This window comes from Chaetodon trifascialis, chromosome 2, assembly GCF_039877785.1.
Source record: "Chaetodon trifascialis isolate fChaTrf1 chromosome 2, fChaTrf1.hap1, whole genome shotgun sequence".
NCBI lineage: Eukaryota > Metazoa > Chordata > Actinopteri > Chaetodontiformes > Chaetodontidae > Chaetodon > Chaetodon trifascialis.
The window spans coordinates 7,935,680-7,959,560 of NC_092057.1; the positions used below are offsets into that span (position 1 = coordinate 7,935,680).

At 44.4% G+C, this 23,881-nt stretch overlaps 2 protein-coding genes across 2 annotated transcripts; both read left to right on the top strand.

Annotated features, from left to right (window-relative positions):
- The first annotated feature begins 677 nt into the window (after positions 1-677).
- On the top strand, positions 678-8,936 carry gucy1a1 (guanylate cyclase 1 soluble subunit alpha 1). The gene is made up of 8 exons (XM_070977131.1): positions 678-1,097; positions 1,317-1,384; positions 1,768-1,856; positions 1,964-2,679; positions 4,145-4,630; positions 5,917-6,060; positions 7,297-7,451; positions 7,704-8,936. The coding sequence occupies exons 1-8, from the start codon at positions 858-860 to the stop codon at positions 7,840-7,842; spliced, it is 2,037 nt and encodes a 678-aa protein (XP_070833232.1). The 5' UTR covers positions 678-857; the 3' UTR covers positions 7,843-8,936.
- Positions 8,937-9,877: 941 nt separating this feature from the next.
- gucy1b1 (guanylate cyclase 1 soluble subunit beta 1) lies at positions 9,878-22,425 on the top strand. Its single transcript, XM_070977144.1, has 13 exons — positions 9,878-10,002; positions 10,285-10,358; positions 12,098-12,198; positions 12,335-12,453; positions 13,135-13,332; positions 14,221-14,451; positions 14,574-14,690; positions 15,331-15,464; positions 16,396-16,593; positions 18,409-18,646; positions 19,295-19,435; positions 20,855-21,009; positions 21,141-22,425. The coding sequence occupies exons 1-13, from the start codon at positions 10,000-10,002 to the stop codon at positions 21,286-21,288; spliced, it is 1,857 nt and encodes a 618-aa protein (XP_070833245.1). The 5' UTR covers positions 9,878-9,999; the 3' UTR covers positions 21,289-22,425.
- Positions 22,426-23,881: the final 1,456 nt, after the last annotated feature.

Genomic DNA, 23,881 nt, shown 5'->3' on the forward strand with positions numbered 1-23,881 from the left:
GCTGTTTCTGTCATCACGCGTGAGGATTTACTGCTTTTTTTTTTTTTTTTTTAGTTTCTACGACATTAACTCTAATGTCTTTGGGTGTGGAAGACAAAACAAGTGATCTGAATTATGTCTGGGAACTTTTGTCTGACATTTTATTGATCGAACATTCATCCAGAAATGCTCGGCTAATTAATTAACTGACTCTGAAGATGATGGACAGTTTGCAGCCCTACAAAAATGATGAAGATGAATGGCAGATGGATTTTGTGAATGAGGGTATTCATGTGTTAATTAACAACACTAATACTGCAGGAAGTTGTCATGTGTAGGTGTGAACAGGTGTGAATGTTTGTCTGTGTGATGAAGCAGACTGTATATTAGAGAACATAATGGTAGAATCACACACACACACACACACACACACACACACACACACACACACACACACACACACACACACACACTTAAGTCCTCTGTGAATAAACGGGGGCAGTTTGACACGATGGGTCCGGGTCCAAAGGCTGCTCTGAATAAAAGTGCATCGCATGAGGAGTCGCCTGGAAATAACGTCTCCTTGCTGATAGGTTGTTGAGCTCCAGCAGCCCCTCGTGCGTACGGATTGGCCCGCTGCTCTTTCTGTCTCCAGCCTCTCATTGGCTTTTGGCAGCGATGGGTCCCCGCCACCATTCGCCCGTGCGCCTCTCAATGAATATTGTATGTGGTCTGTGGCTCTTGGTGCCGAGCATTTGAATCTGCGCGTCCTGGATGAGCACGACGGATGATGGAATGTCTCCTGGAGACCGCGGCCGCTCGACCAGGACCGACTCCCCCCCGAAATTAGACAGAGAGGAGAGCCACAGGAGGGGAAGATGTTCTGCGCGAAGCTGAAGGAGCTGAAGATATCTGGAGAGTGTCCGTTCTCCAGCAGCGCCAAACATCACGAGCGCGCAGACTTTGAGGAGCGCTCAACTGACGCTGCGGATTCACCGCCGATTTCTGAGGACGTGCACGGAAAAGCGGGCGAGGATCTGCCTCAGCAGAGGACGAGCAGAGCCAAAGTTAACCTGCACACGCTGGGGGAGAGCATCCGAAAGCTGGCATGTCCCGAGGTGAGTTAAACACATGATTAATATTCACCTCATGCAGCTGCTCCAGACTGTTCCCATGCATTTCTGATGTTTGGGAGAAGCTGCAGCCGCGCACGGACACACGCCTGATTTGAGGTAATCCTGATCATATTTTTAATTAGTGAGCGCTCCTGTGATTAAAGCTGCTGTCAGGTGTCTCCAGACGACGACCTTTAACTGGCTCCACACTTTGTCACACAGTTTCAAAGGCTGCATGCTGCCCTGCAACGAATGATGACACCGTCAGACCTCAGCAGGGGCTCCGGAGGGTAAGGCTGCTTCTTTCTGAATACAGCTGCCACCAAGACATCAGTAACGACCGCAGCACCCTCCTATCAGGCCTTTGCTGCCACCAAAGCATGTATTTCTGATAGTAGTGATGGTTCCAGATGCTGCAGCCTCATTTGGCTGCTGTACTCTCACCACCACACCGACAACATGCAGGCTGCAGGATGCTGGAGGTGCACAGAAACCGTCCTCCACGCTTTTCTCAGAATCACCACAGTCTGATGGGAAATAACGTGCATCAATTAATTCAGAGAATATTTGGCAGATTAACTGATGATGAAAAGTTATTTCAGTGACTGGACTGAAATATTATCCGCTGAGCTGCATTTCACGTGTCTGACTTTGATATTTGTTGTTTTTCCAGTCCAATAATTTGCTGTGCAGACAGTCAGAGTTGCAGCGCTGAGCCGGAGCATTTAGTGGAAATGATGAACGTTTACTCAACCAAAACAGGTAAAGTCCAACCTGCCGCTCCGATGATGAAACGTTTGAGTTCTATTAAAAGAAATGTTCACTGTGGACTTCACGTCTTCACCTGTTTCCCATCATGTGCCCGACAGCAACCCAGATGGAAGCCCTGAGAATAGCTCTGGGCGAGGAGCTCTTCAACATGTGTTATGAGGAGGACGGACACATTTTGAGGGTGGTGGGGGGAGCGCTCCACGACTTCCTCAACAGCTTCAATGTCTTGTTGAAACAGAGCAGCACGCTGCACCCGGACAGAGAGGATTGTGTAAACGAACCTTCGGTTCTGTGCTTAGACAAGGACCTGGGTCTGCTTACTGTCTATTTCTTCAACCCCCGCCCGACCACTGAGCTCTTTTTCCCTGGAGTCATCAGAGCTGCTGCCCGCCTGCTGTATCACACCACTGTGGATGTGCTGATGGACCCCCCCGGTGCTAAAGACACCATCTTGCAGTCCAGCCCGCAGCCCAGTCTTCTGTACACAGTTGTAGTCAAGGATGCTAAAAGTCTGAGCCCCAGTCCGCTGCGGGCCACCTCAGCCGGGACCCTTCCTACCTCTCTGTTCTCCACCATCTTCCCGTTCCACCTGATCCTGGACCAGGACTTGGTTCTGGTACAAATAGGACACGGGCTCAGGAAGAGACTGACCAGGAAGGACGGACTGAGGCGGTCCGCTGCCTTCCAGGAACACTTCTCTATTGTCTCTCCTCAGATCAGATGCACCTTTCAAGGTATTCTGACCATGCTGAACACACAGTTTATCATTCGGATCAAGCATCATGGAGTCTCCAGCGCAGAAACCACAGGGAAGGTACGTCGACATCTCCGCCAGACGCAACCTGAAAGGTGACGTGACTGACTAACGAGGCGGAAAAGGTCTTCCAGTCACATCTTGACTTTAAATCCAGTAAATTAGAGAAAGAAAAAAATCAGGCTGTTTAGGAGCAGTGGACTTGGCCTTAGGTAGAGATCAACATTAAACCCCCAGCAGAGATCAGAAGCAAATGTCAAACCATTTCATCCATCAAAGGCACAGCCGTGCTCGTGCTGTTTACGTGAGGGGGCACCACGATTGGTCGCATGACCATTGATTTTCAGTCAGAGATGCTTCTACTTACTGTAACTTCAGTGTTCCAGTAGGAGCTTTGCGGTTAGAGGCCACAGAGCTGTGTTCAAACAGCAGTAAGCCTCTTTCTGTCTGGGCTTTATGATGTATTATTCAGCTGACGAATCCACGCCGCACAGACGTGACTGAAGTGTCAACAGAAGCAGCACGTTCAGCATTAATTATGTCACACATTTCAAAATACTCCAGCAGTTGTATTTCATACCAACCCACGAGGGAGACAGGTGCTTGTGACGCTGCAGTAATGTTAATCTTAAGCAGTCATTGGGAAGTGAATAACGAGGTATGTGCTGCTACAGAGCCGCTGGTTTTAATAATCCTTACAGACTTCCAGTGATTACATGAGAAGTAACTACGGTTTTGATTGCTCGTGTGTTATTTAGCATTAAAGTCAGTATTTCAGTTTAGTGCGTTTGCATTTCTTAACATGATGTTCAGCATGTTAACTATCTGAGGTCAAGGTCTCAGTATTCTAATATTTTCAAACTAATTGCAGTTGAAGCTGAAGGTCAGAAACTGAAGTTCTGGACAAATAAACAGTTTGACCTCATGTTGGTGCTGGAGGAAAAGTCTTGAGATCATCTAAAGATGACCAGCTTTCATGGTAACCTGTCCAACAGCTGTCGAGACGTCTCAGAAACTGTCAAACCTTATAGCAGCATGTGTAGTTTTCGTCCTCTGGGGACCGTGAACATCTGAACAGAATGTCGTGGCAGTCCTTCAAACAGCTAACATGTTTCTGGGTTGGATTTTCTGTTTTTTCCAGTTTCTGCTCCACTGGAATGTAAATGAAGCTCCTGTCTTTTGTGTGATGGTCTGACAGAAATTTCACAAGAGGCACAAATTTGTTTCGTTTCCATTAAGACTCTAAATGTCTGTATGTGCTGAGGGAGTTTATGAACTGTATATTTCCTGATGCACAGACACCACTAAGAGAAAAAAATGTATTTTTCCATGTTTGGCTGTGGGAAATGTTTACTTAAAGAGACTAATGGGAGACCTCTGCTCCAGGATGTAGCCTACACCGTAATCCTAATCAGTCCTTTGAAAACAAGTCATTGAGCTACGAGGCTGTTTAGCTACGATTCCACCAAGTTTACCAAAGTCCACCAAAATGAATTTTGCATCATCATCTGTTTTTTCCTTTCAGCTCATGGACCTTAAAGGTCAGATGATCTATGTTTCCGAGTCCAACGTCATCTTGTTCTTGGGCTCACCGTGTGTGGACAAGCTGGAGGAGCTAACAGGCCGCGGCCTCTACCTGTCAGACATCCCCGTTCATAACGCGCTGCGGGACGTGGTGCTGGTTGGTGAGCAGGCCAAAGCCCAGGACGGGCTGAAGAAGCGGCTGGGGAAGGCCAAGGCAGCCCTGGAGCACGCTCACCAGGCGCTGGAGGAGGAGAAGAAGAAGACGGTGGACCTCCTGTTCTCCATCTTCCCGGGCACCGTGGCGCAGCAGCTGTGGCAGGGCCAGACGGTCCAGGCCAAGAAGTTCGAGCGCGTTACGATGCTCTTCTCCGACATCGTGGGCTTCACGGCCGTTTGCTCGCGCTGCACCCCGATGCAGGTGATCACCATGCTCAATGAGCTGTACACCAGGTTCGACCACCACTGTGGAGAGCTTGATGTTTATAAGGTAAGTTAATGGACCGCAGGAGCGTGTTTGTTGGCATTGCTTTGATTTGCTGGAGCTGATGATCAAATCTGCTTTAATGAGTCTTTTTTAGCTTTAGCGACTGCTGAAGGAGGCAACGTTAGACAGTTGCTCTCACACAGTATCGTCCCAAAATGCTCAAATATAAACCAACCATGAACTGTTTGTGACAAAGTGAATGACACCGAGTCAGGTTTAATATCCCAGCAGTTTAAATGCAATTGAAGAAGAAGTGACAGTATTTTTAGGCATTATTCGACATTGAAGCTGAATTTTCACCACTGCAAATAATATATATACTGACAGTCAGCTCTTATCAAGTTCTTTAAGGCCCTGCAGCCAGAAGAGTTAAGATCTAATTGATTCATTTAACTGTGGAATTATATTTCCTGTAAATTTCATCTCCCAAAATAATCTTCCAGAAGCGTCTCCGCACTGCCCGACATGTGACTGTGGAGGAGAACACAATATGTCTTTTAAGGGATATAGTTTATTGTCTGATATTCTGATATATTTGGCTGCTTATCTTAGAAAAATATCAGAATCAGCCTCAAAATTCCACAAAGCGCAAGAAATATTATAAAGGCCTCTGACCTCAGCTCTGCCTGTAGCTCAGTAAAAAGCCTAAATCTGCCTTTTAATTAAACGTTTTTTGGGAAACAGAAACATACATCAAAATGTTAAGAATTCAAAAATATAAAATGCAATGGCTCAGAGATTAAAAAACAGATGTTCTGTCTGATAAATAATTATTTCACATTTCTAACAAAATAATCCGACACGCTGAAAAGCCAGACTGAAGCTGCGGCCGAAGCAGCGACCCGAGTGTTTGCTCCTGATCTTCAGGGAGGTTTCATAATGTAATCAAAGTGTCACAGAAGCATAACAGAGAGCGCAGCACGTTTGACAAATACCTCGTAAAACACGAGGAAGTCAGAGGTTCCTTCAGGACCCTGTTTCCACTCCACATGCATGAGCCTAAAAATAGTTTCACTTTGTCTCTGCCACGTCGCTGCTGAGTGCTCTCCGGTCCACATTTACACGAACAGACCAGAAGATGAAGAAGAGGAAGAAGACTTTTTTAACATAATGGGGATCGAGTTTTTGATGAACGTCCACTTCGCATTCGTCATTTTTCTCAAGATTTACTGTCTTTACTGACATTTTTAATAAAGTTTAATCCTTCAGGTTCGATGCTGTGTAGATGTTCTTTCTTTCTTCTGTTCAGCTGCCGGCTTCGTAATCATTCCAACGATCATCCCATTCAGGTGGAGACCATCGGGGATGCGTACTGTGTCGCTGGTGGCTTACACAAGGAGAGCGAGACTCACGCTGTCCAAATAGCACTCATGGCCTTAAAGATGATGGAGCTTTCAGACGATGTTATGACGCCAACCGGAGAACCGATACAGGTGAGGGTCAGGTAATGCTCAGTGTGACACTCGTTATTTATCTTGATGATGTTTTCAGACGGCCGCTTTCATGAAGTTCAAAACTGAATAGAATTAGTGTAAAGAAACGATCCCTAATCGACGCAGAGGTTTAAAACTGACAGGTGCTTCAGCGTCATTTAACAAGAACTGATCAAAGTAAACATAAAAGAAGGCAAATTACTGGGCAATGTTTACAAAATGATGTCAAAGACATCGAGAATTTTTCTATTTGCTGCAAACGTCCAGCCATCAAAGAGTTTGGTGTGTTGGGTTTTGGTATTTGACTAAATATCATCGTGTATACTAATAAACATGATATGTACTAATAAACGTACGAGAGATGGTATGTACATGCACATTACCGCCACCATCTGTTGATGAGTGTAACAGCAGAAAAACAAAAGTTTGCTTGTGCACGTACACGTCGTCATCTAAATGCATGATACAAACAAAATGAGCAGCCATTACTCAAGAGCACTCCTAGTGGTCAAACACAGCACAGGGTACCTTTAAAGGCCCAACAATGGCAAATAAAGTCGGTCAGTACATATTATTAATGGTATTTTAGTTTGTGAAATGATACATGATGACTCCTACATCCGACAAGTACTCTCTTTGCATCCAATGAAACACTTTCTGAATTTTAAAGAGAAGGACGCTGTTAGTGGAGAGTGTTCTGCTTTTTTCTCACTGATTTCTGTACAAAAACACAACTTCAGAGCTTTGTTTAGTGATTTGGGTGAAACTGGGTCATATTTTCTGGAGAGAACATTTGTTGTTTTTCTCTTTGATATCCTCTGGCTGCTCTGCCTCCACTCCTGACAGATAGCATTACTGCTGCTACTTTGCAGCGTTAGCAGGGATCTACAGCAATAGAACGGTTTCTATGTGGGATTGTCTCACGACCCAGTGACATCACCGGGGTCATCCTTTAAAGATATTAGTGTTATTATGTTCAACAGAATAAATGATTTGCAGATTCCTGAGCAAGAACAGGAGCTGTGGTGTAGGGCTTGACTCAATTTTCGGGGCCGCTGCCGATAGCGATACATCTGTGAAAGGCCACTGAAATCAGCCAGCCAAAACATACATGCAGGTACTACAATCATGCACGGTTAAAAAGTGGAGCGGACGCCTTTCATACTCCCCAACCATACTGTTGATGTAGAAGACGACAGAAGCCTGAATCCTGTTGGCTGTTGCTTTTCTCTCCAGATGCGTATCGGCCTCCACACCGGGTCAGTTCTGGCCGGCGTCGTCGGGGTGAAGATGCCACGTTATTGTCTTTTTGGGAACAATGTCACACTGGCCAACAAGTTTGAATCCTGCAGCCAACCAGGAAAAATCAACATCAGCCCGACAACCCACAGGTGAGGTAACACGGCCGGTCCAGGCTGTAAAAAACCCTTTAAAACATTTTTTTGACTGAAAGGTACAAAGACGTGTAAATGACATCCAGCTTAAATCCACAGTGTCAGCTTTTAATCTGACAGCCGTATCTTTCAGCTCCAGACGCCGACAGGAAACCTAACTTCTGGAGGAGCGCTGTGTTTCCTCTTCTGTCAAATAATTTGCCACATTATTTTTAGATTCATGCTTTATTTGCGCGCTCTTTGTCCCAGATTGCTGAAGGATCGTCCAGAGTTTGTCTTCGTTCCCAGGAGCCGACAGGAGCTTCCGGCCAACTTCCCAGAGGACATCCCTGGTGTTTGTTACTTTTTGGAGGCCTCCTCCAAAACTTCAAAACTGCCTCTGAAGTGAAGTCCAGCTGCTGCGGAGCCCAAAAACCGTCAGACATGACGAAACATAAACATATCCGGCGACCACAGTGTGAACACCTTGCTTATTTTGCTTTGGCCTGTTTAGATATTGATGATATTGCAGATCAGTCAAACTCTCACAGCTGCTTAATTACCGAGCTGTCAAACACGAGTCTCGTCTCCATATAATCATCCATTTGTACGACCGTAGTGAAGGAAACACTCGCTTCCTGTGTTTTTTTCTTCCAGAATGAGTCATCTCTGCAGATTTGTATGAAACCTAAAGCGTCTCTCTCTCACAGATCCGTGTGTGTACTGTCAATGAAAGACTGTTGTTCATTTTAACATTTAAGAGGCACAAAACGTGTAAAACAGTCACTCAATGTGGCCATTTTTCAAAACAAGTCAGTAGCTGCTTCTGGTTTGCTGTGAAGAGACTTAGATTCATCACCTTGAAGTCGATATAATGCAGAAAAACGTTTTGGGTGTTGATCCTCGGTGTGATTTTGTGGTTCATTTGATCAAGATTGTTTCCTGTAAATATCCGACTGGTCCGCTCACACCTGTCCGGACGAGGTAACTGCTGAAGCACCTGCTGGTGTGGCAGCAGAGATCAACGTCAAACTGAATAAACTTTGTGGTTCAGAATAGACAATTTGGAAAAGCTGAAGCAAATCACTGAAAGCTTTAGGAGAGCAGATTCGGGTGCCTTATGGGAACGATGACGGGCAGCATCACTGACGTTACAGCTTCAAACTGATTACTTCTACTTATATTTACTTTGTCTTTTTTGTTGATGTGGTTCAGTATGAATTTAAATGTCGTTAATTTCTTCCAGAGGATTGTGGTTCCAGCTCTGTATGTATTTGTAATGAGGTGTAACTTAGACTTCCATTTATTAGACATCAAGCATTCCAAGACTGCATTTGATGTACATGTATTTTTTACTCCCCCCCTCCCCAATGGTCTCATTGCACTCTTTTCCTATAAAGCACGACACAACAAGAATACAATGAATGTTCTTCTCACTCATAATGATGTGCTTTAATCATTAATGTAATCAAAGCGCAATAAATATTGACATTAACAGACTTCAGTGACTCTACAGCATCGTATTCTGTAATATAGAGTATTAGTTTATATACACACACACACACACACACACACACACACACACACACACACACACACGATATGCAATGAAGGAAGATAATTGAATTAATAACCTATGTACTTTAATGTGTAATTTCAATTATAAGGCACTTTAACCTTTGCATTTCTACATTACATTTCAGAGCAAAATGTTTTATATTTACTATTACATTTTATATTTTTTAATCCTCTAATTTAAATTATCTGTCAGCTATAGTCAATTATTAGCTTGCAGATTAAAAGTCTGCATTAAAAACATCTTGTTAAATAGGCTCTGACTGATTCTCAGCTATTAAACAACCCATAAAGCTCATAAAGTTGTTGATGATAACAACATTAAAATGCTCTTTACATGTTAAAGCATCAATGATAGTAATGCAGTAATAGGCCTACATATATTAATATTCCCCTCTGAAAGGAGTCATCATGCAAATTTAGTACTTTTACTTTTGATATTTAAAGCACATTTTTCTGATACTTCTGAGTTTTAATTTCATAAAATTCTGAAAGCAGGACTCTTATTTTTATAAAAGCTCTTTCACACTGTGACATTTCTTTTACTAAAGTACAAATGATGATAAAACATATTTTAAGGTTTGTTTGCCATAAAAATTACATTTTAGAACAGCTGCTTTTTCTTGAGCTTGTGAACATTTCTTATTATCTTGATGGACATTTATATATATGTATTTAGATTATATTATATTTATATTACATATATATGATAATATTAATTGTGAATATGAGTTTAAACCCGCTCATCTGTCTGCGCTGATCTCAAGCTCACAGCATCGTTGAACAACGCAGCTGCCTTCCCATTGGTCAAAGCTGTTTTGCGTAGAACGCGTCCTGCTCTGCTATTGGTCAGAGTCGCTGTCAGTCACCAGCTGAGGAAAAAAAGGGGGAATGGACGCAGAGCCAGTCAGCATCTGTACCCAACGATGAATGTTGTCTCGGGTTTAACGCATTTTGCTTAAAAATCAGGAAAAACGCAGCAGCTGTCATCATGGTGAGTTCACGATGGTTTTCTGTGCGTTTTAAAGCAGGTAAAACAGGCCGTTTGTCGCGCGACATGACGTGTTTGGTTTGACATGTCAGACCGCTGTGTCGCCGTTATACAAGAGTGTGTTTGCATGAAGCTAACGGTATGACAGGTGAACAGGAAGTGCAGTCAACGCTCAGTGTCTTACGCTTTAATGTGTCCTTTAAAAACACGTAACGCTGTCCTCCAGGTGTGTTCGTCTGTGCCCGTGACGTGAATGTTGACGTTGTCCGTGTTTCTCCATCACAGTACGGCTTCGTGAATCACGCCTTGGAGCTGCTCGTTTTGAGGAATTACGGCCCGGAAGTTTGGGAAGACATCAAGTGAGTGTGTGGATCAGGTGTTTACCAGAGGGGAGACTGTGTCCAGCAGACCTCTGGACTGTCCATCCCGCAGGGACAGACATGTCCTTTCACTGCACTGACTCACCTTCACCCCCTGAGTCTCAGACTAACCTCACTTCAAACCATCATCATCGTCACTTTCAGTCAAACTCCAATAACAGACATTTGTTTAATGCTGCTAATTCAGCTGCATCTTAAAACAAGTATTTAGTTCCTTTAACTAAAAGTACGCACAAAGTGGTCCTACAAGTATCCATAGTAAAAATACTCATTATGCAAAAGCCTGGTCCCTGTGTTATCATCAGCAGTACTAATGTTTGAGTAACTCATTCATGTTTCTGTGTCATTAAATATTTTTGGGACTTTTTCTGTCCAAATCAAACCATCATATTTTATAAAATCGTGATTTTTTTGTTATTTGAACTCGTCTGTAAAGTCAAATAAATGTCCTGAGGTAAAATGTTTTTTTTTTTTTCCTGCTGCAGTGTGAAAGAACAAAGTACAATAGAAGTACTCGAAGTACAAGTACCTCAAAACAGGGCCGTGGTGAAGGTATTAGAAATACTGAATATAGTGTTTTTTAAGTTTTTTTTCTCTGTGACAGTTTCCTTGTGGTAACTTTGAGTAACTTTCACTTCAGCCCATTTTCAGCTGTGAGTCTCTGCAGTTTCCGTCAGTCCACGTCAAACTGTGTCTTTCACATTAATTTATTTATTATAGGAAAAATGTGAACTTCATGAGCCCATGAAGCGACACTTAATCCTTCAACTGAGCTGAAAACCACATTCACATGGTTTTCACTGGATGTGGACTCTGCAGACTGCCAGGGACTCAAGTCCTTCGGGAACATCAGGAATCCTTTTATTTATTCTTAATTTGTTGGACGGAGGACGTGACCTCAGGGTCCTCAGCGGTAGCTCCGGCTCCTCCTTCAGATTGTAGGACATCACCAGATTTACCCATTCAGGCTGTTATTTTATCCGCGCCCTGCAAACTGATGTGGTTTTTGTATGATTGGGAGACTGCAGTCCAGCAGGACCAGCCTCAGTCCTCAGTGTAACGTGGACATGTCCTTTCTCCAGCATGTTGAAACGTTTGGCTCGGCCTCGGTTTATTCAGTCTCAGCTGGCCGCGGCTTGACCCGCCTGGAACCAGAAACCCAGCAGCTGCCGGGCGTCAGACCGCTCGTTCTGCAGCTTGTCTCGTCATCCGTCGCTCAGTTCGTCGTCTGATCTGCATGCAGACGTCGATGAGCTGAATCATTTAAAAATGAACTTTTAATTTCGAGGCTCCGTGTGTTTTTCCAGCTGCTCTGATAAAACAGCGGTTTACAGGCCTGTAAATCATTTCTGTTTTGTTAGTGAAACCGTGGTCGTAATCAGAGCCTCATTAGTTTTCTGACTCTTGTGCGTAAAGTGGATTGTTAAATGTATAAATAGCAAAGTCCCTCTGAAGACCTGCTTCAATCTAAACCTGATGACGATCTGTTCAAACCACACGACCACTTAAAAAAAAAAAACCCTGATTTTAAGGTGACTGTAATGTAAATGAAGCCGATGGTCGCCGGCTGGCCACGGTGGACTCGACTCTGGTCTTTCCTGTAAACAGAAGTCCTTCAGTGATTTAAGCTGCGACAGAAAAGCAGTTCCAGGAAAACCAAGTCTGTGACTGCTGACTTGTGCTGCAGCTCATGAGCGATGTCTTGTCTTTGTGTTCAGGAGGGAGGCTCAGCTCGACATCGAGGGTCAGTTCCTGGTCAGAATCATATACGAAGATGCCAAAACATACGATTTGGTCGCTGCTGCAAGTAAAGTTCTCAGTAAGTGACGCCGTGTTTTGTCTTTTAATACTGGAATAAAAACGATGCTACACGTGGAGTGTGATTAAAAAAAGGTAGCCTCGTGAGTATTTGTATGACAAACTGAAGTGCTGATGAGCTCCTTCCTGTGTTTCAGAGATCGACGCTGGAGACATCTTGCAGCTTTTTGGGAAGATGTTTTTTGAGTTTTGCCAAGAGTCGGGATACGACACCATACTGCGAGTGTTAGGGTCGAATGTTCGTGAGTTCCTGCAGGTAAGTGCTCTCCTCTTTCTCTGCAGCAGACATGGAAAACTGACTCGAATGATTTGTGAAACTGCTCCGTTCAAAGGTTCAGTGTGTAAAATACGGCTGAAATTATTAATTCATTATCAACAGAATGTGTAGAAGGAACAGTTGCGTGCTAACAAGCTCTCTTAGCTCCTTTAGTTCAATAAATAAACAAACTCAAAATGTCAAGAAAGGAAATTATTCTTACACCTATTGTAAGAATTGAACAGAAAAGTTCAACTGTCAGAATTCGAGTTTTTCTCGTTTACGTCTCTTTTACCTAATGAGCTAAAGAGCCAAGCTAACTGAAAATAAAACTCAATGAAACGTCCTGGTTCGACTTCCCGCTGCTCCGGTCAAACCGGCCTCCTTCGGTCTCGCGGGCTGTGATTGGTCCCCATCCGGACGTCTTCACTGAGTCCGTTGAGGTTGAGGTGTGATGAGCCAATAACTCCCCCTGCTGATGTCACAGTGATGTCATCAGGGTCATCTCACTTTGGGCCTGAGGCTGAATTTTTGAAGTTTGACATACATGAGCTGTACTGGGCTGGGAGGGTCTAATGAAAGACGCTGTTGTGTTGCATTATGGGAATTGTAGGATCCAGGGTTTGTGGAATGTGACGCTGGAGGACTTCATCTGATTTCATCTTTAATCTACATTTTCAGAATCTGGATGCCCTGCATGACCACCTGGGGACCATCTATCCCGGGATGAGGGCGCCCTCGTTCCGCTGCACCGACGCCGAGAAGGGGAACAATCTGATTCTTCACTACTACTCGGAGAGAGAAGGCCTGCAGGACATCGTGATCGGCATCATTAAAACGGTCGCCCAGCAGATCCACGGCACAGAGATCGAGATGAAGGTCTGCCTCGCTGCTTTGGCCCCCACAGCTCGAACGGCGCTCTGCTCGTGACGCTGAATGAAGTGAACTTTACGTTTTTCCTCTCAGATTTATTCTAATGTTTGAGTCAAAATATGTCTGAGAGCATAATTGAGGTTCTAACATGAAGATTAAACAACAGAAAGTTCCAAAATAAAGCGCGAGCAGAGCTGCAGCTCAGCCTGACGTCTGTGAGTCACAGGATATTTTTAGAGCTCCAGCTCGGAGTCTGTTTTAGTTTGACTCTGTCAAACTGAGGCTGGATTTAAATCGACTGCACTGAGGCTCATTTATTCGGCCGAGTTAATCAGATTTTGTCTGAAGTCGTACGAAATCATAAAACGTCTTTGGCACTTTTATTTGTGTGTTCGCGTGCAGCCCATCCCATAATCCGCAGCAGGACCTGCTGGTCGTCCTCGTCTTCTCTTCATGAGCGAGCGACGCTTCCTCTCAAACCTAATCTCATCGTGCAGACAGGATCATATTTTTCAGCAGTTGTGTGTAATGAAAGAACAGAAAATGGCAGACGCTCCAAATGTGACACCCAATTTCTGAAATATTAGCCACTGTTGCTGTGGCAACAGGGTGCAGAGACGGCAGCTTGACGTCAGCATACCTTATGTCCATAGACCCACTGAGTAATGTCATCCTACAGTCTTCAGTCTAGAATAACAGACCTGAGGTCAGCGATGCTGTTAATTGGACCATATTAACGACTGATTGTGTGGGTGAAATATTCAATTAAAACATTTTTTGACTTTAACCAAAAGCCACAATCTGTCCAAGTTAAACTACATTTCTTCTTAATTATGTCAGTTCTGCATCAACAACATCAATATGGAGTCAATTATTTAAGTTGATCTGATGCAGATGATCCAGCCGAAGAACGAGGAGTGCGACCACATCAAGTTCCTGATCGAGGAGAAGGACTCGGAGGAGGAGGCGTTCTACGAGGACCTGGACGGTTTCGAGGAAAACGGCACGCAGGAGACCCGGATCAGCCCGTACACGTTCTGCAAGGCCTTCCCGTTCCACCTCATGTTTGACAAAGACCTGATGCTCACGCAGTGCGGGAACGCCATCTATCGCGTCCTGCCTCAGGTGCACAGTCTGTTTACGAGCAGCTCGAACTGCATGACGTCAGCATGTTGTGTGTTTCAGTGAAGAAGCGATCACCTTTAATTCGATGTAACGGAGGTGTGCTCATCTCATTTCACCCCCAGCTCCAGCCCGGTACCTGCATCCTCCCCTCGGTCTTCTCTCTGGTCCGGCCTCACATCGACTTCAGCTTTCACGGCATCCTCTCCCACATCAACACCGTCTTCGTCCTGCGAAGCAAGGTAGACGCAGCATGTGACGTAGTGTTTGTTCCAGGAGGCAAAGAAGCACTAAATCACACTGAATGATCAAAAGACGGATTGTTTTTTATAGTCTTATGCATTAATATTCATGAGCTCACTGACATTTTTAGCAGCTGCATAACGTTTTGACAGCGTGGGTTTCATTCCAACACTTAACAAGGATGAAACAGTTGATGTGCAGAGATCACAGAGCGCGATCAATCAATTACATGGATCAATTAAGCTGATAGATTGCAGCTTTTAATACTGCAGTTTATGCACAGAGCAAAGAGTCTAAACGTCCTGAAGAAGACACTTTTACTAGACAGACGAAGGCGTTTTTGGAGCTTTGAGGAGCTCTGGAGGGAAACGTTGAGTCTCAATAGAACATCTGGACTGTGTGGACTCATGAGGCAGTCGATGCTGAGGTGGTGAACAGCTGCAGTTCCTTAAACGTGCATTAAAGTAGATTATTCTCGCTGTGAAGAGGCCGATAGAAAAATGATTTAATTCTCTCCATCCTGATTCAGGCCTGGATGATAAAAGCAATGCGACCGAAAACATGCAGATTTGAAAATAAAGCGTGAGCCGAACTGGAACATGTCATGAAATATTCATCGCAGTGATGTAATCCCGACAGGAGGGCCTGCTGAATGTGGAGACCGTGGAGAACGAGGACGAGCTGACGGGGGTGGAGATCAGCTGTCTCAGACTGAAAGGACAGATGATTTACTTGCCAGAGGCGGAGAACATCCTTTTCCTTTGCTCACCCAGGTAAAGACACAGGAAGCACCAGAACACACACCGTCTGTACCTGCTCAGTGGAAACACACCGACTTCAGGCGCAGATTTAAGTCCTGCAAGTCAACGTTTCAAGGTGTCAAATGGTGCAAGTGTGGGGAACTATTTTCAGCTGCGGATTAATATGTGATACGAGTATTTACAGTAGGACAGTTTTCATGTTGATCTGATTAAAGAGACGTGACACACATAGTTGTGCCTCATTGAGGTGTTTTTTATCCTGTGAAATCCAAGAAAACTGATGTTTATGTCTTAAAGTAGTTCCCCTTTAAAAGCCCTTTTATGGGATTTTTAAAGGGGTTTGTTGATACGAAAAACAGCCTCCACCTTTAACAGTATATATTTGAGTATTTAAAATATTCTGTTCATGTTCATGTTGTCACTGCAGTTCATAATAAGAACAATAAGTGTGTATTTCACACAGTTACATAGTCAAATAATCACGTAATCAGCTGCTTTTCTGCTGTCAGGAATAAAAATGTGGGAGAAAAAGGAGAAAATAAAAGCGAAGCAGAGAAACCTGAACTGTAATTACTGCCCTGCTCCTTCTGCTGTGACCTCCATTAGCCTCTGCAGCCCTTCAATAACCAGCGTGAGACATCGGACGCAAGGGAGCAGGGTTCAAGAGACCTCGTCCTCGTAGATGAGACACTCGGCAGAGGACGAGATCAGTGTTCTCACTAAAGGCTGCCTGGCAGGAAATAACTGAACCCCTGGAGGGACATTTACCTAAAGACAGCAGCCCTGAAAGGACAGTGATGACCTCATCGCTGACAGCTCGTCCTCCATGTCCTCTTTAATTTAGGCTGATTCCTGACATTAGACAGAGAAAACGTCTTTTGCTTGTACCCACAGACACAAATCACCAGTGAGCGTCTCCCCGTTTTGTCCTCTGTTTCTCCAGTGTCATGAACCTGGACGACCTGACGCGAAGGGGACTGTACCTGAGCGACATCCCGCTGCACGACGCCACGCGTGACCTGGTGCTGCTGGGCGAGCAGTTTCGTGAGGAGTACAAACTGACCCAGGAGCTGGAAATCTTGACGGATCGTCTGCAGCACACACTGCGGGCCCTGGAGGATGAGAAGAAGAAGACAGACAGGTTGGACAGTTGGTCTGGATTTAGAAATCAGGTGTAGCTTCATCTTTAATGAGAAATAAGCTCACAATGGGAGAAGGTGGTCAGCATTCAGCACAGAGACACAGAAACGCCCTGCGGTGGACGGGCTCAGCAGCTTAATGTGTTTCCTCCACCTGAAAACATCAACATCACTTCAAGTGGACGCTAAATTTAGAACATGTTCAGCACTTCACCTCGCCATCTGGCAGCTTTGCTTTGGTACTACGTTTCCTCTGCAGTAGACCTTCTGTGTTCCTACACTGACCACAGATCAGCTGTTTGGGTCAGAGAGATGACAAATAAAAAAAAAAAAGAGCAACAAGGAAACGCTGCTGAAGTATACAGAAGGTAGAGAGAGAGAGAGAGAGGAAACTGCCTTTCTTAACAGGTCCACTTAAGTCCCTTCAGGTGTTTCTTGCCTGATGGTTGAGTACAGCGTTGCTCCTCAGCGAGTGTCTGTCTGTCTCTCTGTCTGTCTGTCTGTCCATGTAGAGTAACTAAGGTGCCAAAGCAAAGAGCTGTCCGAGGTGACGATGTTCATCATAATGTCCACCGTGATGCTGCTGACCCGTCCAAAGCAGCTTTTAGGAAACGGTAGATGTCTATTTGATGCAACCTGAGCAAAGTAAGAATTACAAACACACTTTTCTACTTAAACTCCACTCAAACTGCAGCATTTACACGATGAACATGCAGGGTTTGTTCACAGTGAGCCTCTGAGCCAGCCGTTTGCAGCTCTTTGGCTTGTGATATTTCAATGTGAGCAGTTCCAACTAACAATGATTTTTACCTCCTAAAATGGTTTCATTTGAACATTTTCAGAGGCCTGATGAGGTTAAACTACCTACTTTTACTAAGTAAGAAGCAAAGATGAGAGAAATGTCAAAGCTATAAGTCAGCTTTGCCACTCACATCCAAACTTTTCCCTCGAGTTATTGAGAAATATTGTGTACTTCAGTCAGAGTGACATCAGCGTCTGTAGGTTGTGCATCACATCACTGCTGTTGTTGTTCCTGTTCATTTGTCCATCTTTCAGTGAGATAAGAGTCTCTTCAAACATTCCCTTTTAAGGACGGAGCTGAGACAGGAAACACAGAGAATCCAGCAAGACGATAACAGGTCTCAGAGGCTGCACGACAGCCGGACCACCGAGGGTCACAATCTATTGTTAAAGCCGAGCTAATCGTTGGCCCTCAGCTCCTTTTCGACCCCCGTTATGATGAAGACAGTTATTCCTGAGTCTGCCTTCAGAAAGGGGCCTGTCATAGTAATTTGGCACAGCAGTAGGTGACAGCTAGAGGGGAGCTCGGAGGTGGAGCGTGGCCTTTATTAAGACTCTCACTCCGCCGCTGGATCTCTGTATTATTATTCTGCCATCCTCTTCCCTCAGAGTGCCTCGGGCTCCCAGCATTGATTGAATTCACGGCTCCTCTCTAAATATTTAAGAGAGCCGCTGGTGCATGCTAGCTGCCCTCGAGCAGCTTCATGACTCTGTTTCCTGCTCATGGAAACACACGTTAATGCCATCCAGGCTCTAAAAGAGGTCAGATAAACACTCCTCTCTGTATATATCATGTGTCCTGAAATTGTGATGCATCATGGGAAGTGTTTTGCTTCGAACAGGCAGCCATGATCTAACTGGTTACCATAGAAACACCACCCTCCCATCAGCTCACATAGCGAAACGGCCAAAAGATGGTGGGCGAGCAGATAAAGTGTTGATCAAAGGACGGCCGGTCGCTCTGCTGCCGTAAAGACGCTCCAGCTCAGACTCCTCTTGTCTCCTCTTCCTTCTAGGTTGCTCTACTCCGTTCTGCCGCCGTCCGTCGCCAACGAGCTGCGGCACAAGCGGCCGGTCCCCGCCAAACGCTACGACAACGTGACCATCCTCTTCAGCGGCATCGTGGGATTCAACGCCTTCTGCAGCAAGCACGCCTCGGCCGAGGGCGCCATCAAGATTGTCAACCTGCTCAATGATGTTTACACGCGCTTTGACATCCTGACGGACTCCCGGAACAACCCTTATGTATACAAGGTCGGAAGCAGGAACGTCAGCGTTTCATACGTTTGTGTGCATTTATCTCAGTTAAGGAATAAAACAGAAAGATTAGTACAGCAGAGCCATGAAGTCAACAACCTAAAACCAAGAATTTCACTAGTTTTAACGGCTGTGTTGCACCTGTGGTGATTAATGTTACACAATCATGCTCATACACGTCAGCAAGGGAGTATTTATATCAGTTGACTTGAGTTTTTCACCATAAGAAGAGGAGTGCAGACTTGTAAACAGTCTAGTTTTACAGAGTTTCTGCAGCACTTTATGGGCCTCGTGCGGCTGATTTACACTCCGGCTTTCAGACAAGAATGCACTTTAAGAAGTCAAACAGACCTCGGCACTTCCAGGGGATCGGCTTCAGGCACTGGGTCACCAAAAGAAGTAATATTTACTCTAGGGGTTTGAATGGCTAGGTGGTCCCGGGGTTTTAGCCGGGCTCAGAGGGGCCCTGGATGCCTCAGAGCTGATGTAAGTGTTTAAGTGTTTATTTCAGGGTGTTTCAGTTTATTTCTGGCTGTGCATTCAAAAAAAACATACACGAGTCCTGCACAGTGCAGATCTAAATAAAGAGAAACAGGTCGCGGTATAATTCACGTGAAGAGTGACAGAACGTTTGTCTTCACGCAGGTGGAGACGGTGGGCGATAAATACATGACGGTGAGCGGCCTGCCGGAGCCGTGCACGCACCACGCCAAGTCCATCTGCCACCTTGCTCTGGACATGCTGGAGATCGCCGGACAGGTCAAAGTGGATGACGAGCCCGTGCAGGTGTGACGAGATTCTGACGCTTCTCAAGCATTTCCTGGTTTTACGCTTCGATCAAATTCTGTACGATCAAAGTCAAAACTTCACATCGACAGCAGGGTGAGCTCTTCTTTGTTGGTGTGCAGCTGCATGGAAAACAGTGCACATGGAGGCATTAGAGGTGGAGGTGTTAAATCAGCCAATCGCAGTACGTTTAAGCTTTGGTTGGAGCTAACGGTACCGCTACCGCTGCTGTACCGTGCTTTGATTGGTCGGACGTGGCGAGGACAGTGTGAGAGGAGGAGCTCATCGTGGAGGTCGCTCACGGTTGTCTGCAGCCGCCTCCGCCCGAGTGTAAACTCTGCAGCGCTTTGGGAATTTGGCAAAGTGACAGAAAATGAATAAAACATTAGCTTAAAAAAAGCTTTTTAATGCAACGTGATTGCAGTGTGTTGAAGCATTAAAGATTTCTCAGTTTAATAATTCTACAATAAAAAGTCTTAAACTGACGTAATTTGGGCACAAAAATCTCAGTGATATTCTTAATTAGGCAGATGGTTTGTGTGTGTGAGTGTGTGTGTGTGTGTGTGTGTGTGCCAGCTAGCAGTGTTTCTATTTTTCTTCATATATTTAATTATTTTGGAGGTTTTTTTTAGCAGAGCGTCTGTTATTTTGGCAGATTATTCAGATGTTGTTATCACATAATTAAATGTATCAAACCTGAATCCTGCTCACTGATTGGAGCAGCGTTGGTGCTCAGGGACTCATTGGCTGATTTCAGAATAATCTGAGCATCATATTTGCAGGCTGAGGTCATGAGTGGTGAAAAGTTGGATGAAAAACAGCAGACTTTTGTTTAAGCGAGTGCTGGAGATGTTATTGTATCGATGACCGCAGAGACTTAACTTTGGAAAAACGCCGTCTGCTTAACAAAAGGCTGTTTATTTTGGGACGTGGCAGCAGAAGAAGAGTCCGGTTCAGCCGCAGAAACAGACTCCCATCGTCTCACGATCCCGCGTCTAAAAATAGATTCTCATTTGTCTCCGACACTCTGAGCGTCTTCAAGCTCTGAAGACAACAAGCAGCGAAGTGCCCACGAGTTCAGCTGTAGTATCAGTCTGCATGTTGACTGAGCCGCTCTGGAGTCGCTCCTTTATTACAAATCTAAAAAAAAAATATATCTAATTTAGTGCTTTCTGGCAGAGTTCAGCTCATATCCGCCCACCGAGTAATGCTCCTTCTGCTGAAGCTGCCAGCAGACTGATGGAGCATCAGCTGGACCGTCTTTAAACAGCTGCTCGGGTCGATCTGAATACTGAGGCAATGACGTTACTGCAGAGATCTCCTCATTAGAGCTGTGAACATCAATAAATATTTACTCATGTTGGACATGAAACGGGGAAATCTTTGGCCCGTTTGTTCACTCGTTCACTCTCCTTCCAGATCACAATCGGGATCCACACTGGAGAAGTGGTGACCGGGGTGATCGGTCAGAGGATGCCCAGATACTGTCTTTTTGGAAACACGGTCAACCTCACGAGTCGGACTGAGACTACAGGTGAAAAGGGGAAAATAAACGTCTCAGAGTATACGTACAGGTAAGCAGAAGCCCCTCCCCCTTTCACTGTCACCTGTAGGTCGCAGAGACGTCAGAGATTGAAGGATTGAAAGCTCAGAGCAGCAGGTGTGACGTGTTTGTCTGTTGATGTGCGTTGGCGTTGTGTTCCAGGTGTTTGCAGTCTGCTGAGAACGCCGACCCTCAGTTTAATCTGGAGTATCGGGGCCCCGTCACCATGAAGGGAAAGAAGGAACCGATGAAGGTGTGGTTCCTGTCCAGGAAGCCGACGGACGCAGAGTCCACCGTGGCTAAAGCTTAACCGTCGAACACGCGGAGACGTCAGCGGACCGACCGCTCAGATCAGAGTTTGAATCCGGAGCATCGCTCCTCCTGCTCGTCTCTGTCATGACCTCATTCTATTTTTTTAGCGTAGACACAATAAAGTATTTAAGTATTTCATTAATAATCGAGGTTAGTGATGCAGTTTATGGTGCGTTCACGTTTGATACAGTTTTGGACAGAATATTCTCATGTCGTTGTCGTCGTTGTACATAAATCCAACGATAGGTTTTGATAAAATATCCGTTAATTTGCTGATTTTGTCAGCAACTTTGTTTTGAGAATTTAAAGTCTTCATCGTCCCAAATAGCTTATTTCATTTCCTTTACAGGAGTAAAATGTATTTTAACCTTTGTTATTTTCATCGTGACAAAAATTTGATTTAAAATGAAACATTTGACCCACGAGTGAAGTAAAAAATGGCAGCACAGCTTTGAGATCAGCACATTTCTGCTTGAACGAACATTTTTTTCTCATTCGATGTGACGTTTGTTCATTTCGACACTGGATGTGTGACACTGGCATCAGCCTGTTCAAAGAAATCTGGATTTAGAGATTATAGCTGTTGTATTTATATAGATTTCTATCTCTGTGTTCACCAGCTTCATGTGTATATTATAATTCATGTTCAGTCACACATGATACGAGTTATTAGTAAAGCTGCATCATCGTGTATCTGCTTAATAATTAAAATAGATCATTTAACATGAGCACTAACATTTATTTCACCTCTACTGATCACACATTCACTTTTTTAGATACACACACTTAAGTATTCCTAAGGATCCATCGGTACATATTTATTATTAACATTACTTATTATGATATTTATTCTTTTTTCAAAATGTGATTATGACCTTTAGAAAACAAAATATACGTTGAGAAAAAACAAAATAAACTCAATTATGGATAAAACTGTTCATGCTTCTAAGTTAAACTGTGTGCTGTATGTGTTTGATTCATTTCACAGATTATTATTAAATGTTTGTCCAGTTTTCCTCACATTGTGTCCTTCAGGCAGCGTCCTGTGTGAGACACAAATGAAGCGTCTCTGCTTCAAAGACATGATTGTCTCACTTCAACAGTGTTTGTGTAACTAATAAAACAGTTTGAGAAATGTTGCTTCATATTTCTTTTGTACAGAAGTACAAAGACCTCAGTGATGAACAGACAATGCATGTCTTCATGTTGGACATCAGCTCTTCAGTGTCTCTCTGGGATCACACTGGAGATTCTTTTGTGAAGAGCGCTCTCTGGTGGTCAGTCAGAGGATGACAGTCAGGCCTCAAACGTCTCATGTCTGCGTGTTTCTGACTGCTGCTTTCAATCCCACTGAAGCTGAATGTTTCTCATTTTGACATTAATCACTTCAAATTCACAGTTACAACAAAGTGGGTGAAAACTTGTATTAGTTATGTGAGATGATATGCTGTTTAATGTGTCTTATGGATGATTTCCCCCCTCAATTTTGGTTGAATATTTCAATTTTTTTGTTCATTTCTTCTGTTTGTTCTCGATCAGTTTGTGGATTTAAAGTGGAAACATACTGTCCTCTTGTCTGCTGTCCCCATAATCTCATCAATATGAGTCAGTTTGAGCCTTTTTCTCCTGTACTGAACCTCATGAAAACTAAAACACTAAGCTTTTTACCTCTATTTCATTCATTTCAACTTTTTGCGCCTCTTTCTGCTCAGTTATGATTTTACAGACAGACAAACTCTCTCAGCTTCTGAAGGAGGACATTATGGCTCCAAACTGACAACAGCTGACTGGAAATTGGACAGGAAGCAGGAAGCGCACGCGGGGGAAAGGGTGAGTAACAGCGCGAGAGGCTGAACTGGAGTTTAGCGCACAAGAGGCAAACTAGCATGACTAGCATAATTAGCCGCAGGTTGTACCTCCCGCTTAGCTACAGGCATAACTAGCTAGCAGCGGATTGTACCTCTCGCTTAGCTTCATAAATAGCAGTTTCTCTCAAAGTTCATTGACCCTGCCGGTCATTTAAAATTATTTCAGACTGTTCTGTCCATGTGTACAAATGTTCCGTCTGCTGTATGATTAAAAAATTACTTGTAACCAGTTTCTGAAGTTGCGCCTCTGTTTCCGAATCAAAACAAAGATGGCGGCCGGCTACGTTTATAAGAAATACATGAGAGGCAGAAACTGAGGCCAACTAGGTGCTTAGCACCAAATGGCCCAGAGTGAAGTCAGCAAGTGGCTGAAGAACAAACTAATGAGACAAGCAGAAGTTAAAGAAACGTTAGATGGACTCACCTTGATCAGGTGGCCTGACGCAGAAGGTGGCTCCATGTCTGTCTGACGTGTCGACCGGAAGTTTGACTGTTTGCTAACAAGTTAGCCAGCGGGTTTATTGATGGCTGCGGCCCGTTTAGGTACAATTTACAAACACCTGGTCCGTCTTCACACGCTGGTGATCTGCTGGGTTTTAAAGGGATTGAACCATGATTAGTGTCATTGTTTCCACCGGTGATTCCTGTCATGAGTGGAAACTGGAAAAAAGGCCTTCCTGGTGGGAGCTAGTGTTTCTCAGCCCGCTGGCAAAAGACGAAAAA